We start from the raw sequence: 15,147 nt of genomic DNA on the forward strand, positions 1-15,147 counted from the left end.
CAAAGATAACAAAAATCCATCCATCCAATGTGCACGAACTATATCGAGATACACGATCAAGGCTGCGTTGCAAATGTACAAACGCAATTTGACGTTACGCTTTGAAAGAAAATTTGTATTTTTTTGCTGGGTTGTGATTTTATTGATTAGGGGTGCAAACAGTCTGCAGAATGATGTCGTAGCAAGACTGACCTATACTGAGCTGTGATTGGTTGTGGCTTGAGACCTGACAATTGTGATGTCATTTTCAGTCAACAGCAAAATGGCCGCCCCCCTGAGATGGATAAAAGGAGTGAATTTTGCTGCTATACTCATATTCCATAAACACAATATTAATCAAAGTGCCATGTTTAGACGATTGGGGGCACATGCAAAATATTACAATAAAGAATATTTTGGGGATGACGTTCTCTTTAATGGCATTTTAAATGGGTGATCAAGATGTGCAGATTTGTTTGCTATGCATGGAGAGATTGGGAGTAAGTCATGGATACAATGCGTCACATTTCAACAGTAGTATCACAGACAAGATCTGCTTTTAATAGTTCTAGTCAGTAGTTCAAAATCAGACTAGTATGGCGCCGACTGAAAGCCTCATAACAAAACTCGTCTTTGTTAGCCAGTTAAGGAAACTAAAGAGGTTCGTTGTTTGACTGGATGAGATGAAGGTGATTGTTTAAAATGGTCCTTGGGCGCTTTCTTCCTGGTGTTCAGTGTCTTGCACACAAATACATGAAGCTGCACGTGCCAGATGTTCAGCAGCATCCTTCTCTGAGCTTATACACGCTTACATTAATTTGTGCATGCAGGCTTTTTACAAATATGTCACATTTTTGTGTGTGTGTGTGTGGGGGGGGGTGAATCAATAAACATGCCAAATTCTTTTTTCATGCAGTCTCAACTAATCCCCCCCCCCCCCCCCCCTCCATTTGTCTCCAAGTCAAAGGCACTCAACACACATAAACCTAGAGCCCATATAACCAACCGGAGTAAATGTGGAAAAAAGTTACTCGTTAAAGTGAGGTCCATTTTTAGACTTGTGAAAAATAAAGAAGCTTTATGGCTACTTAAAACAGGCAAATCAGTTGCCCAGAAACAGCACAGGAGAAAAAAAAAAGTACATTCGACCTCAATCTTGCTCTGTATTGCCCATAATGGGATCACAATGTGAATGGCGGAATCACAATCACTCAAAACATAAGCAATACAGCCTGCGAGAGACCAACGGTTGGCTATCCTGAAATCAAAAACACAACAAAATACACGGCCTACTATTGAAGGTTCTAAGACACAGCAAGTAACCACAATGACTCACCGCATTGAAGCCTCTGACGTCTCCAACAGGCTGAGTCACAACAGCCTAGGACTTCCGATATTCTCTTTGGGTACCGCGTCTTAACTTGGACTGTGGTCAGTGTGCACAACAGTACACCGTGAGTGTGGTTCGCTATCCATGGGAGTGAGCTGCGAACAATTATTGTCATTTACAGTCAAAAACAATCTATTTACAATATAGGAAACACATTTATTTTATAATGGGAGAAAATCCACCAATCATTTAGGTCACAGGTGTCAAACTCAAGGCCTGGGGGCCAGATACGCCCCGCCATATCATTTTCTGTGGCCCGCAAAGACAAATTGTGCAAATTTGTCATTAATGAAATTGCAAATTGTATCAACTTTTAAAAATCATCTTTTTAAGATATTTGAAAAGTTTCTTCTAGTTTGTTATGAAAACAAAGAATTTGTCAGTTTGTTTTGTATCACACTGTATATGATATGAGGTGTTCATACCTTTATTTGGGTTGACAGTCATAATGGCTCTCCGAAGGAAACTGTAACTATGATGCGGCCTCTGACAAAAATGAGTTTGACACCCCTGATTTTGTTGATTTACACACTTTTTAAGCTTCAAGGAAAAATTGTTGAAGCATGTGATGTGTGCCCATGAAGTCAGTACTGGGAAATGCCAAATTCCAGCTGACTTGCAGTGAATGGGTGAACTACTACATCATAGACCGATCCATTGCATTAACGTCTCCAATGTGAATCACTGAAAAAAGTTGATTCCCTTGTTTACTAATTGGGTCAGAGAGCTCTGCCACACCACAAAGGAAAGGACAAGGAGAGGTGGCGGCAGCACAAAAACACTCATGTCGAATAATATAAGCACATTTTTTTAACAGCTCTGTAGAATTCTGATAAATGTACAACTGCGCAACAGATATTCTGTATTGCATACACCCTGGGTTAAAAATTGGACCGATCCAGGAAGTCCGGTCAATATGACCAAACCTGGAGTTGTTTTGCAACAAAAAAAAAGAGAAAAAAAGAAGAATGTACCATCCAAATTTGTACCCAAATTGTGTTATTTTTGATTCAGCAGTTACTCTTAAGAGTGCATGAAATATATTTTAAACCATGCTAAGATTTTAGCAACAAAACAAAAGAAAAAATTGGTTAAGCTATCTACACACAAAATGAAAAATAACACGTTTTACATGGAGCACCTAAATCTAGAACGCAGAGTATTCAAAACTGAATCACCTTCCAGTAACTGTCAAAATCCCACATAATGAAAGTTCCTTTCAAAGATTAAATAAACACTTGACTCTTGTTTGGAAAAAGGAGGCGAGTATCTTGGGGACATTTACTTTCGTGACTCCCTCATGGGTGTCTTTCCACTCCCTGGCCATATTAAGACAATCACACAGATTGGACGAGAGGGTTGACAAATTGGGAGGGTCGGAATTCTGGAGCTTTTCCGAGACGAATTGATGTTTGGAGTAGCCTCAATGTGTCTCGAGCGACAAGTGTGCGTATTCCATCCATTTGTATATCTCTGAAGTGTTTCTCCAGCGGAAGACCTGACAAAACGACAAACGACTCCAATCGCAGACTCTCTCCAAACAAAATGCACACCTTACATATATTTAAGTCATCGTCTCTGCGTATCGTTTGGCTTCTGAAACGTGTTGATCTCGATGCCCCACACCCACCTGTTAACAAATAGATTAGAGAAGAGCTTGGGAATGTTCACTCACAAGCACATTTAAACACTGAGACGCCCTTCTCTATCTACAAACACAGCCTTTTAAGGAAAGCTTTCCCTTCCTCTCTCGGCCTGTCTTTCTTCCACTTTTACGCCGTTCATTTCAAGCAGCCCCCGGCCACCCTCTCCCACCCCCAAGCCTGCCCCGCCTCCCCGTGTTCTTATTTTTCTTGTCTTTGGCTCTTTCCCCAAGCAAGCAGTATTGAATTCCCTCTTGACCAGCATGCCCCTGTCGGGTCTTGTTGAACTAAGAAAAGAAGAAGATCTGCGAGAGACCCAATTGAGGAGGAAGCCGAAGTCAACAAACAGAGAGATACCGATTGCACTGTGGAAAATGTTTTTGTGCTCCTGGTTTGTGTAGAGTGACAGCGAGGTATTATTTTGTTATGAGCTCGGATCTTAGGGAGGAACATACAGCATTAAATTCACTTTGGAGCTAATACTGAAGTTGAAGACGCACATGGAGAGATGAGCTCCAGTAGTTTTGCCCTTTTAAGGGGGCGGAGGGATGCAGACAGCAGCTATGAATGACTGATCTCCCTCTCGATCTCTAATTCTTCTCCAATGAATCCGCTTCCTTTGTTGTGTCAATCTATGCAAATGAAAACACACATGTTGCAAAACGGTGTACACTAAAGCACAGCTCATACGTGCGGATACAGACAGATCTGATGTTTCAGACACAATGACATCATCATGACCTCGCCGACTATTCATTTGTGTGCATCATGTCACACAAGATGACAAATTGCTACCTGTGCCTCAAACATTACCACACCTTGTGTGATTCAAGCGATGTATGTGACATTGTGTGTTTCCAGATGACCTTTGGTTCGTCGTGTGTGATAAAATGTAAAATGACACCAAGTGTCTTGGCTTGCATCTGGATTCACTGGAAGTTCAGATGAAGGGGAAGGCATAATGACCTCATGCAATATTAATAGAAACATGCAGTGAAAATGTCTGGATGTGAGGTACTGTGAGTGAGCAACCCGTGCCGGAAAGAAACCAGTAACAAACTCGAAATGTTAAACATTTCCCTAATTGTCATCGAAAACATCATTTTGTTTGAACTATCTGACCTTCTTCAAGTGTTTCTATCATCTGTTTGACTTTTAGTTTATGTTTTGGCAACTCTCTTCAGCACCTTCATAACCTTTTCCACACTGGGTTGACTGTCACTGCGCTCCACAGATTAACCTTCTCATAACTTTTATTGTTTGGAAAGCGCTACCATTTATTAAATCAAATATCACGCCACCTGAAAAAAAAAAAAATAGCCGTGGCCTGTATGAAAGCGATGAATATTGTAATACTGGTGTGGGAAAGCCAGTTTATCCTATTCTTGTCTTCTCAACCTGAAAATAATGTTTGAATGCAGCAAGTGCCCAAGCGGCGCCTCGATTTGTGTTCTGCATGGTGGACAGCAGTGGGAGTGGACCGGCTTGTCTTTGTTATTGAAAGGAACTGGTGGATTAGTTCACAATCAGCTGTGCTGTTTCCAGCTATTGGAAACATGTTTTTCCAATATTAGATTTCTTGTTGTTGTCGTTGTTGTTTTTGGCCATGTGCAGTCGAAGAAAGTACCAAATATGTATATGAGGGCTTTGCTTGTTTATTTATGATTGGAGAAAAACATAAAATGACAGCCTTAAAATTTATTGGGAAGAAATGTAGTGTTAACATTCACAGTCTATTCACTTACAATAGAAAATGAAGGCATGGAGAGAAAATAGACTGTTGTCAAAAATGTTCCTCACACAATAAGTCATATTGCTATAAATCTTGTCAGTTGTTCTCTGTCTGTCTCACTGTGTGCACTCACGCAGAGTTCAGCAGGAAGAGGGATGACATCATATGATCTCATGACTAAAACAGTTGAGCCCAGCACAAACCTGCAGAGACATGACCTGCAGAGTGGGAGACATGGACACACATGGTGGGACTGACTAAACACATGTCAGGTATTGTATTTAGTGTACCCTGCTGGAGATTTAATATCATTTAGCATTTTAGCTACAGGTCGTTTTAGTTTTAAGTTGCTGTGAGCCAGACTTTCACTTTTTGTATTCTTGTCTTAACCATCATCACCTGCTCATAACAAACATGACGTCAATGAATTGGCAGAATATCATAGAAGCCATTTTGTACAAATAGCTCTGATGTCATCACTGATAAAATGCATGTTATCTGCGGGCTATTATTTAGGATTAGCCAGAGTTACACATTCCATTTTCTGTCATTTGTGCAATATAACAATGTACAATATACATTGGGCATCTCAATCCATCATAGGAACCTATTTATGGAATTTCTGGGGAATTTGCAATTTACTGGTGTTTTTTACTATTTCTACACTTGCTGTGGTAACATGTTGTGACATATAACTCGCATACGTCAGACACTTCATTATTTGTTTTCGTAGACCTTAGGTTTCCATGGCAAAATATAATACACACTTCCGTATCCACAGTTGTGTCAGAAAAGCTTACTCAGCATTAAAAAAAAAATAATAATCATCTAGTAGCTTGGGTCTTGTTCATTTGCGCTTCTTCTATTGAGGGGAAAAACAGTGTCATCCAATTGGGTGACAGAAAAATAAAGACACAAATGACTTCCATATGTTCCATTTTTGTCCTCCCCCACAGGTTTAAGATTGACAGTCCTAACCTGTGCTTGACCTGAATTTGATGCTAACTTTGTTTTACAATGAAGACTGGGTTTTACCCATTCCTCAGTATTTAACCAGCTCCCTGGCCATACCTCTGAGTTTGCAGTCTCTCGACTTTGTTTGTTTGTTTGTTTGTTTGTTTGTTTGTTTTGTTTTTAACAGCTTGCAGGGACTTCTTTTGATGCCAAGATCCTGTCCCATACTTCACCCACAAACGAATGCTGTACTAATCTGTGGCCCTCAAGGGACATAAATGAGAGTCCAGGTTTATGCAAGCCCACCCAACAAGAACCTTCACCACTACACCATCTGTAACTTAATACAAGATGACAAAATAACAAATATTTGTTTGAATGATCTCATCCCCATCGTCAATCGTACAAAATATTTTTTTTTGTGGTCATATTGGTGTTATTACTGGCATTAGTGAACAACACATTTCCCCTCAAATGTGTCTTAGAAGCAAGCACGCAATCTGTTTCTACTGTTCTGTTCTGATTTCCCTTTGACTGCAGGCCTGAAGACATCTTGAGCCTGTTTTATTTTCTAAACATGGTGTTCAGGAAAGGGGATGCCAGCCCCTTTCGAATTCTCCTGGGGTGTAGCACAAAATGGTGGACCCACCTGAAAATCCACCCGTTAAGATCTATCCCATGGGGCGGCCATTTTGCCACTTGTTGTCGACAAAAATGACATCATAGTTGCCACTCCCCCCCCCACACACACAGGATTTACTTTCCTTCCACTTGTTGTAAACTAGATTTGACCTTGACCCCTCTGCTCACATTGTTCCCTTGCAAATGAAGGATCACACGAACTGCACACATTTCCGTTTTCACATGAGGTGTTATCAGCCACACCCTGATGTGTGTGTCTGTGTGTTTCCCCATCACTGCAGATCACCAGAAACAAGTTTTACTGGGGTGAAAAGAAAAATGTGTTTGCTCCCTTGAATGCTTCGGGTCATTCTTTCTCTTCAGACAGTGAAGTCTGAAGTGTTTTAGACAAAACAGGATTAAACAAGATATGGCTGTGTGCCAAAGTTTATAGACGACTTTCACATGAGACTTCACAGGGATTCCAGTCAAAGTTCAATGGCTGCCATGATGGAGATTAAAAGAAGTGCTGTGACTCACTGATCCAGTACTAAGGTTCTTCCAAAGGGAACGTTGATTTAGTTTGTATTTACTAGCCAACTGCAGAGCATCAGCAGGTATGTGCAGAAGCTCCACACATTCTAATTAAATAGTGACATCAAAGTGACATCTGGACAATCATAATTCCTGAGGATAATTTCATATGGTCAATCATAATTTCTCCATGAAATAGCAATTTGTGTTTGGTAGAGTAATTTCATTGCAGATTTCAAATTTGTGATTGCTCGCATTACTTCTGATGTTTTGTATTAACAAGGGTTCCAAAATGACATCAGTGTTTCTCAGCGTGGGGCAAAAGAAAAAAAGAAAACATATTCACGTACCACGGTACAATACTGCCATCTGCTGGACATTTGAAGATGGAGAAAGTTGAAAGACATTGCAGAAAAAGTTCTATCATTTTTCATCCATTCACCCAACCCCCCAAAAAGCCTTTAATCCTCGAGTATTCGGAGAAAAGCCGTGCAAACTCCCTATAAACCCTGTGTAAGGATCATACTCATGACCTCTGAATATGAAACTACTGCACTCAGGCTATATATCAATTGAATTACAATTCTATTTTACTGTAAAATTGATTAATCTACACTGCAATAGCCTTCATTTATGTCTGCAATAACTGAGCTTCACTTGCCCCTAAAGGCTCCAGAGTCATCAAAAACTATCATTTTTTAAATATCGCAAAAAAATCAACTACCGCCCTTGTTTGTAAAAACTACATTTCCCAGAGTTCCTTTGAAGCAAGAAAACACGCTTATTTATTTACCGCTGAAGATAAATAAAAAAAAAACATGAATCAAACGTTCAGATCAAATCAACTTCTGAAATGACGTTTTTGTGTCGGAAACTAAGGATGTGAAATTACGAACATTTATCGGCAAATCTTTCGCGCATATGACGAAGCGGAAGTCGCTTCAACTTCCTTTCCTCCATTCGGTGAGTGCGTGTTCGCCTCGCATTTTCTTTGACTCTTGAGCATATTGGATAAAAATCGGTACTTTTCATAGCACAGCAACAAACATAAAGCGCATATCACTTAATTGTTTGTTCTTTTTCAGATTGCAACCATGGGCCGCCGACCAGCTCGGTGGTAAGTTGTTCATTTTTGACGTGTCGGGCCCACAGTAAAATGGCAGCGGCTTCCACCCCGCGACATGTGGACTGTGCCTGCCTACGGGCCTTTTCGTAATAGTCTGCTGGCCCCTTTTCCTCCTCTAATCCTCACTTGCGGTGGCACTGTTCCGTTATAGCCTTTTTGTTGTCATCTCTTTTTGCCATTCCGTGACTCTAGCTTGATAGAAAACTATTTAGACGGCGTCACCTAGCACAAAGCTAGCGCTCCGCTAGCATAGCGGTGTCAGACTCCATAGCTTATTGGAGTTTTAAAACTTTACAATCAGCGTTGTTACTTATGTACAACCGTATTTCTGCTTCATTTGATATCACTATGGTACTTACATTTAGTTTACATTGTATTGATTTCTTCCCGTTAATGTTGATTAGCCTCTGTATAGACCAGCGCCAAACTTATTATAAGAACTATGGTACCACATGGGCATGATATATGATGACATAAAAGGCTTTTAAAGTGTATTTTTTTCTTTAATCAGATTAACTCTTTGGACTAATATCTTGGCATGTCTCAACTATTAATTGATGACCATCTAACTTGTCCAATGCCTTCTCCACAGCTATAGGTACTGTAAAAACAAACCCTACCCGAAGTCCCGCTTCTGTAGGGGTGTGCCTGGTAAGTGGGTTACCTTCAATTTAAACGTGAATGTCATCAAATTGGGCTGAATAATTATTCAAATAAAAATGGGCCTTGCGTTGTAGTGAAATGCAGTTTTCAAATCGCAAAGGCTTCAGTTTTAGACCGTTTTTTTGCAATATTGTTGTATCAGTTGATATTCATGCCATACTTGAAAATTTTGTGAAGTTATAGTGAAGGCCTAAAGACTACAAGTCAAAACGTTAACTGTTAGCTAACCACTGCTATTGAAACGCCAGTAGATAAATGAACTGTCAAGGATTGTTTATTGCAGTGCAAATTAATTTATTGCTTTTGTTAAACAATTGGAAGACTTTTAATGCAGAATAAAATCTCCTTTGGAGTCTGTTAAAAATGATTTCAACCTTAATCGATTGTCAGTGTTGGTCTTGATGATCTCACAGTCCACCCTGCAGTTTATTAAGCCGACTGGTCTTGCTGTAGTGCATTTCCGGCGTGCAAAGGCTGCAGACATTAAATCTTTGTGCGTGTGTACGGACTCAGCTGGGAAGTGCTGAAGTCTCTAAGGAATCATTGAGACATGTTATGCGAAAATTAGGAGTGTTAAGATTTCTGCCGTCGGGGCTAGTGATTCACTTTTTATTTTCTTTGCAAGATCCCAAGATCAGGATCTTTGACTTGGGCAGGAAGAAGGCCAAGGTTGATGAGTTCCCCCTGTGCGGCCATATGGTCTCTGATGAGTACGAGCAGCTGTCCTCAGAAGGTGAGAAATGGTCAGACCTCTTTTCTTCCCTCACCTCTATGAAGTGTATATTTGTTCTTGTGTTGTGTGAAAACTTCATGCAGCATCACTTGACTGGCCAAACGTGTGAAACCATCAATATGCAAATACATAGACTGCCCTGGTTTACTCGCATCAAATCTTTTAGATGTATGCACGCAACCACAGGCCCAAAATTGCGCTCCTCTTATCCAAACAGCGAATGTCATCGTTATTGATTTATGGCTGTTGGGGCTTTTGAATTTTCCTCACTCCTTGCGTGCGACTTAAATTAAGGCTGCCTGGGTTGGCTATTTGTGCAGCTCTGGAGGCTGCCCGTATCTGTGCTAACAAGTACATGGTGAAGACCTGCGGTAAAGATGGATTCCACATCCGCATGCGTCTGCATCCTTTCCACGTCATCCGCATCAACAAAATGTTGTCCTGTGCCGGAGCTGATAGGTGAGTGATGTTGGGGTGTATTCTTGACCTTACATAATCCCAAAGCTGACCGGTCCTCTTTCTGCTCTTAGGCTCCAGACAGGAATGCGTGGTGCTTTTGGTAAGCCCCAGGGCACTGTGGCCCGTGTGCACATCGGTCAGGTGATCATGTCTGTGCGCACCAAAGCTCAGAACAAGGAGCATGTGGTTGAAGCCCTGCGCAGAGCCAAGTTCAAGTTCCCTGGACGCCAGAAGGTATACAGAAGTCACTTTATCAAAGTCAATTGGAGCGCGAGAGCATGTTGAACTCGTCTCAATACGCTTAGCACAAAATATTGCAGTTTATTAAGCCGACTGGTCTTGCTGTGGTGCATTTCCGGTGTGCAAAGGCTGCAGACATTAAATCTTTGTGTGTGTGTACGGACTCAGCTGGGAAGTGCTGAGGTCTCTTAAGGAATCATTGAGACAAACCAATCTTTATTTGCTATCATTGGGGCTTTTTGATCATTCCTATGTTTTTCCCTTTTCTCTTCAGATCCATATCTCCAAGAAGTATGGCTTCACCAAGTTTAATGCCTGTGACTTTGATGACATGATGGCTGAGAAGCGTGTTATTCCTGACGGCTGTGGGGTGAAGTACATCCCCAGTAAAGGACCTCTGTCCGGCTGGAAGGCCCTCTATACCGTTTAGAGTGTCTGAAGCCTCTCATTGACTACAACCAATAAAAATGGCTTTCAATACAATACGTGTCAAGATTACTCTTTATTGGGTCACAAATACAGGTTATGTGTTGTGTACATGGAAAAATGATGACATTGTTTCGGAATAAGTCAGGCGCTTGTTGCAAACAAAATAGGAAGCTTTTATGTATTGTTTTAAGCAAAACAGGACTTTCATGGACATGAGGTTGAAGTTAGTAATGCAACTAATTTTCACTTCTGAAAAGTTTTGACTAAAGCACTAATCCAAATATTCTATAACTCAAAACTGCTGCACACCTTGTTTTGGGGGTGAGTTACAGTGCATGAGTTTAACCTGAATCGCATTGGAAATGAAATTAAACGTGATCCTTCATAAAAAATTGTTACAATATATACATGGATAATCAATACATTTTGATTATTTTGTGGCTCAGTAAGGTCACGTGGATTGGCTTAACTCGAACTGAAGTCACCGGCGGAAAATATAGAATAAAATAATGCTGAATGGTAATGTTGGACATAAGAGTACAATTATCCCCTCCCCCTTTGTTCTTTAACAATGACGACCCACTGACAGCATTCCGGCTGCTATGACCTCTTGATTTTGATAAATTGAATATATTATCATCTAAGTTTTACATGGAAATGTTTGTGTAATTTATTTGTATTGCCTCTTGCAAACTGGTTTGTGCAATGTTTTTTCAAGCATGCTTCTGTCTGCCTTTACTGTACATTATATGCTATCTGTATGATTGATCGTCTGTGTGCATAAAAGGGCATCATGTAATAACATGTCACACGTTAAAAAGGAATTTAATTCTTAGAATGGCTGTGAGGGGACATGTATGTCAAACAACATCACGCAGTTATCTTAAGGCCATGAATTGGGAATCTCTTGCTTCTAAGAACCTACGGCAGTTCTTATTTTTTCCTTGTATCACGTTACTCAATGTCATTGTAGCGCCTAGCTGGTTCTTACATTGTTGTCGTGTTGATACAACAAGACCTATACTTGACAAAGGAAGGAGTAGAGAGTGCAGATGTCCATTTTCAAATGTAGGTAGTGGAATAAAAAGTCCTCAGAAAAAGAAACAATACAGTCAAATACAGAACAGTACTGTAATACAGTAGAATTGCTTCAACCCATTTCCCATTTCAGCAAGTCAGGTCAAAACAGTAGTAATAACATACATACCAAAATAAAATAAAAAACATTTGTGCTGACTAAGTGCGTACTAATGGTATGTTAATGTTTGTTCAAGCAGAGAAAAGCTTAATATGCTATGCATTGGAACATGACAGGCGGATCTTACTTTACACAAAGCTTGACATAGCTGAATTTCACAGCACACATCTCATTTAGTCACAAATATGCACAGGGATAGCACATTAGTACGGGGCATTCAGTTGGTAGCAACGGGCGTTCAGTTGGGGAACGCGTTCTTCTTGACTGTTTTACCGATGGTGGTGAAGGAACGATACGTGAACGCAACAAGCCAATCGCTTACCAACCGATCCTGTTTGGAGGACAGTTGGCAGGTCTCTGTGTCCAACTTCTTCATAAGTTACAGAGTCTTGAGTCAACTGGTTCCCATCCTTCCAGGTCTTTTTCTGGCATGGCTTGGGGACATGGGCTGGAGGAAAAGCTTGATTACATTCCCACTGCTGGGCCTCATGATATCCCGGTTTGTGGTGTTACTCATGCTGATGTTGGACTGGCCTCTCCAAATTTTGTGGATGGAGGTGATCATCACTGGATTGTTTGGGGGCTCCGCTGTTTTCTGGAGTGGCATCATGACTCTGTTGTCTCTTAGCTCCACGAGAGAGGATCGATCCAAACTCTTAATGAGAGCAGAGCTTCTCAGCGGACTATCTGGTGTTGTGGGTTGCTTGACGGCAGGACATTTGTATAATTTCTCCAGTCCAACTCTGAGGCCGGGTGTTGTCACCTTGCTGCTGTGTTTTCTTCTTCATGCCTCCAGCATGCTCTATGTGATATTCTTCCTTCAGGCAAGTTTTCTTTGGTTTTAACTTTCATTCATTGGCCTTAAAACAACATGAAGGAAATTTCACTTGTTGACGGCATTCGGTTTCAGTTAATGACACAAATTTGTTTGAATAGCTCGTATGGATTGAGATCGTATTACTGCTTTATCTTTTGTACACAATTACAATCATTGCATGATGGACAATAAAATGAAACAATCCCATGCAGGTAGGAGCATTGTGTGATAACAGGACCTCGAATAATGCCAACGACGACTCCACACATGACCATTCGCACAAAGTCGGAAACATAGCCCTGCTGTGGGTGTCAGGACTCCTTTACAATGCTGTAGATTCTTCCACAAGAAACATTCTGGTCTTATTTCAATTAATGGAGCCTCTTCATTGGAACGTAACCCAGGTGAGTCCATTTGGAACTACTTGCTGCATCATTTATGTTTGTGCTCAAAATGAAATCATTTCAAATGCACATGTATGGAGTTAAATTCACAATTACATTTGAAAACTAGAATGTGCTTCTTAGATTGTTCTATTTTTCTGTCTGAGGTGTGTTGTCCTGATTATTTTTCTGAGACAGTTGAAAATCAGGAATATGCTAACTTTCTTAGGAATGATCAAATTGAACCTGATTATTGGTATTGTTTACACTGCTCAAACTTATTGTACCCATCTGGCTCCTGCAGATGAGCTACGGAAATGCCTCTGGCTTCCTCATTATGCTCTCAAGCTTCCTGAGTTCCATAATTTTATCAAGGTGGTTCAGCGATCGTTCTCTGATCACTATTGGACTGCTCTCCAATGCCGCCAGCATGCTTCCCATGGCTTTTGCCACCACTGGATACATGTTCTACATTGGTAAGTTCTTTGGGCCATGATTACTCCACCAATAAAAGCACACATCTTATTGATATAATTTCCTCTCCATCTTAATAACTGGTGTATTTTCAAAGGTTTGTGATCCAAAGATTAACACCAGGACTTTTTTTCTAGCCCGGGCACTGGGACTCTTCTCCCTGATGCCAGTTCCGTTGATCTGTTCTCTACTGTCTCAACAAGTACATAGTTCGTCATACAGTAAGTTATTAATTTGTCGCCTGGAGTGGCCAAAATTGTCCATAGGTGGGAATGGGAGTGTGATTGCTATGCGAAGTTCTCCGACGAAATCTGATTCCCCAAGTGAATCGTTGAATGATAATGTAATATTTCTTCAAAAACAGTAATCCTTTCACCATGTCTCTTCTCATTCCCAGGTAAAGTCCTCATCTCACTGCAGCTTTCTTTAAAAATGTCCAGTGCGGGAACTAATTTACTCTACGCCAAGATTTACCAAGAGACTTTGACTTGGTTTCCTGGCTTTGTCCTGATACTTTCCAGCTTGATCTCCATTGTGGCCATCATACCCATAAGGTAGCCTGCATGCATGATGTACATCAGGGGCGTCAAATTAATTTTCATCGTCATGGTTTCCTTCGGAGGGCCATTATGACTGTCAGAGCCTTCTATTTTATACAGTATAGGCTACACAACAAACGGATGAATAATTCGCTTTAAAAACAGAGTAGTAAAAACTGTTAAATTCTTTTTAAAATGAATGGAAATAAACATTGCTAGCAATAAGTCCATTTTTTAAAAGTGATCTCAATTTTTTATTTAGTCTTGACAAATGAAGTCGATGTACAATTTGTCTTTGCGGGCCACTTAAAATGATGTGGTGGGCCGTGTCTGGCCCCCGGGCCTTGAGTTTTGACACCTATGATGTAAACAAACAAACAAACAAACAAACAAACAAACAAACAAACAAACAAACACACAAGTGGGCTGTCTGTCTATTTGTCGAGTTGAGAGATGATTAATTGGATCTATTGCACAATCTTTGGCCAGGCCCAGTATTGTATAACCATTTGGAATTTTCAAAGTAGAAAGAATTCACCGTCCTACTAAGTAGAGGACGTTAAACAGGTGGATCAAGAAAAGCCGCAGCTGACAGAAATACTTTAGCTACCCGGGCTAAAACAAGTGTTAGTGACATTGGTAACAATCTGCAGCGAGCACGAGTGACAGTATCAAAATCTAATGTTTGCACAAGACACACCTGACTATTTCTAGAACAATATTTTATGGATTAAAGTCAACAAGCATGTGTCTTCTCTAAAGGCAGTAGCTTATAATTTTTTTCGACATCTTTCCTTCCAGAATATTTGACAGCGGACCGTCTGTCGGGAGCACCTACCAGGTCATTACAGATGAAGAGGCCGATCAGCGTGACCTTTTACTTGAGATGAAAGAACCCAGTGACAACTAACCTATTTCCAAGTAGGCTCCTTCTTGTGTTCAACTTGGAAACAGGTATTTAGTTTTGGAAAAATACTTTTAAATCTGGGTTTAAATATCATTAAAAGAGAAACAGTGGTATTAGGCAGGTGGCAGCTAATAAATTGTGATGCTTTAAATATTGTTGCCCAAAAATTGTCTTTTATTACAAGTTGTGTTTTAAAATGTATGTATATAGATATACGTCTGTATAATGTATTTCATTTATTGTCCGAGTTACGATACCTCGAAAGTAAATTCAGCAGGATGTAGGTTATTAGATTGAGCCAGTTTTCCACATTCCATTTAAAATGG

The 15,147-nt window shown here is 40.4% G+C and overlaps 2 protein-coding genes and 2 non-coding genes across 4 annotated transcripts; all 4 read left to right on the forward strand.

Annotated features, from left to right (window-relative positions):
• Positions 1 to 7,797: 7,797 nt before the first annotated feature.
• rpl10 (ribosomal protein L10) lies at positions 7,798 to 10,557 on the forward strand. The gene is made up of 7 exons (XM_085924758.1): positions 7,798 to 7,816; positions 7,939 to 7,970; positions 8,572 to 8,630; positions 9,268 to 9,375; positions 9,696 to 9,834; positions 9,906 to 10,068; positions 10,349 to 10,557. Exons 2-7 carry the CDS (start codon positions 7,948 to 7,950, stop codon positions 10,502 to 10,504), a joined length of 648 nt encoding a protein of 215 aa, XP_085780884.1. The 5' UTR covers positions 7,798 to 7,816; positions 7,939 to 7,947; the 3' UTR covers positions 10,505 to 10,557.
• On the forward strand, positions 9,062 to 9,196 carry LOC147061674 (small nucleolar RNA SNORA70). The gene has a single exon (XR_015068167.1). It is a non-coding gene; the product is annotated as a small nucleolar RNA SNORA70 (small nucleolar RNA).
• LOC147061675 (small nucleolar RNA SNORA70) lies at positions 10,149 to 10,284 on the forward strand. The gene has a single exon (XR_015068165.1). It is a non-coding gene; the product is annotated as a small nucleolar RNA SNORA70 (small nucleolar RNA).
• A 1,329-nt stretch (positions 10,558 to 11,886) lies between the features above and the next one.
• Positions 11,887 to 14,957, forward strand: LOC147061676 (solute carrier family 46 member 2-like). The gene is made up of 6 exons (XM_085919605.1): positions 11,887 to 12,525; positions 12,731 to 12,922; positions 13,206 to 13,377; positions 13,513 to 13,596; positions 13,773 to 13,929; positions 14,716 to 14,957. Exons 1-6 carry the CDS (start codon positions 11,887 to 11,889, stop codon positions 14,822 to 14,824), a joined length of 1,353 nt encoding a protein of 450 aa, XP_085775731.1. The 3' UTR covers positions 14,825 to 14,957.
• The last annotated feature ends 190 nt before the right edge of the window (positions 14,958 to 15,147 follow it).

Source organism: Syngnathus leptorhynchus, chromosome 1 (genome assembly GCF_054491065.1).
Source record: "Syngnathus leptorhynchus isolate UIUO chromosome 1, UIUO_Slep, whole genome shotgun sequence".
Lineage (NCBI taxonomy): Eukaryota > Metazoa > Chordata > Actinopteri > Syngnathiformes > Syngnathidae > Syngnathus > Syngnathus leptorhynchus.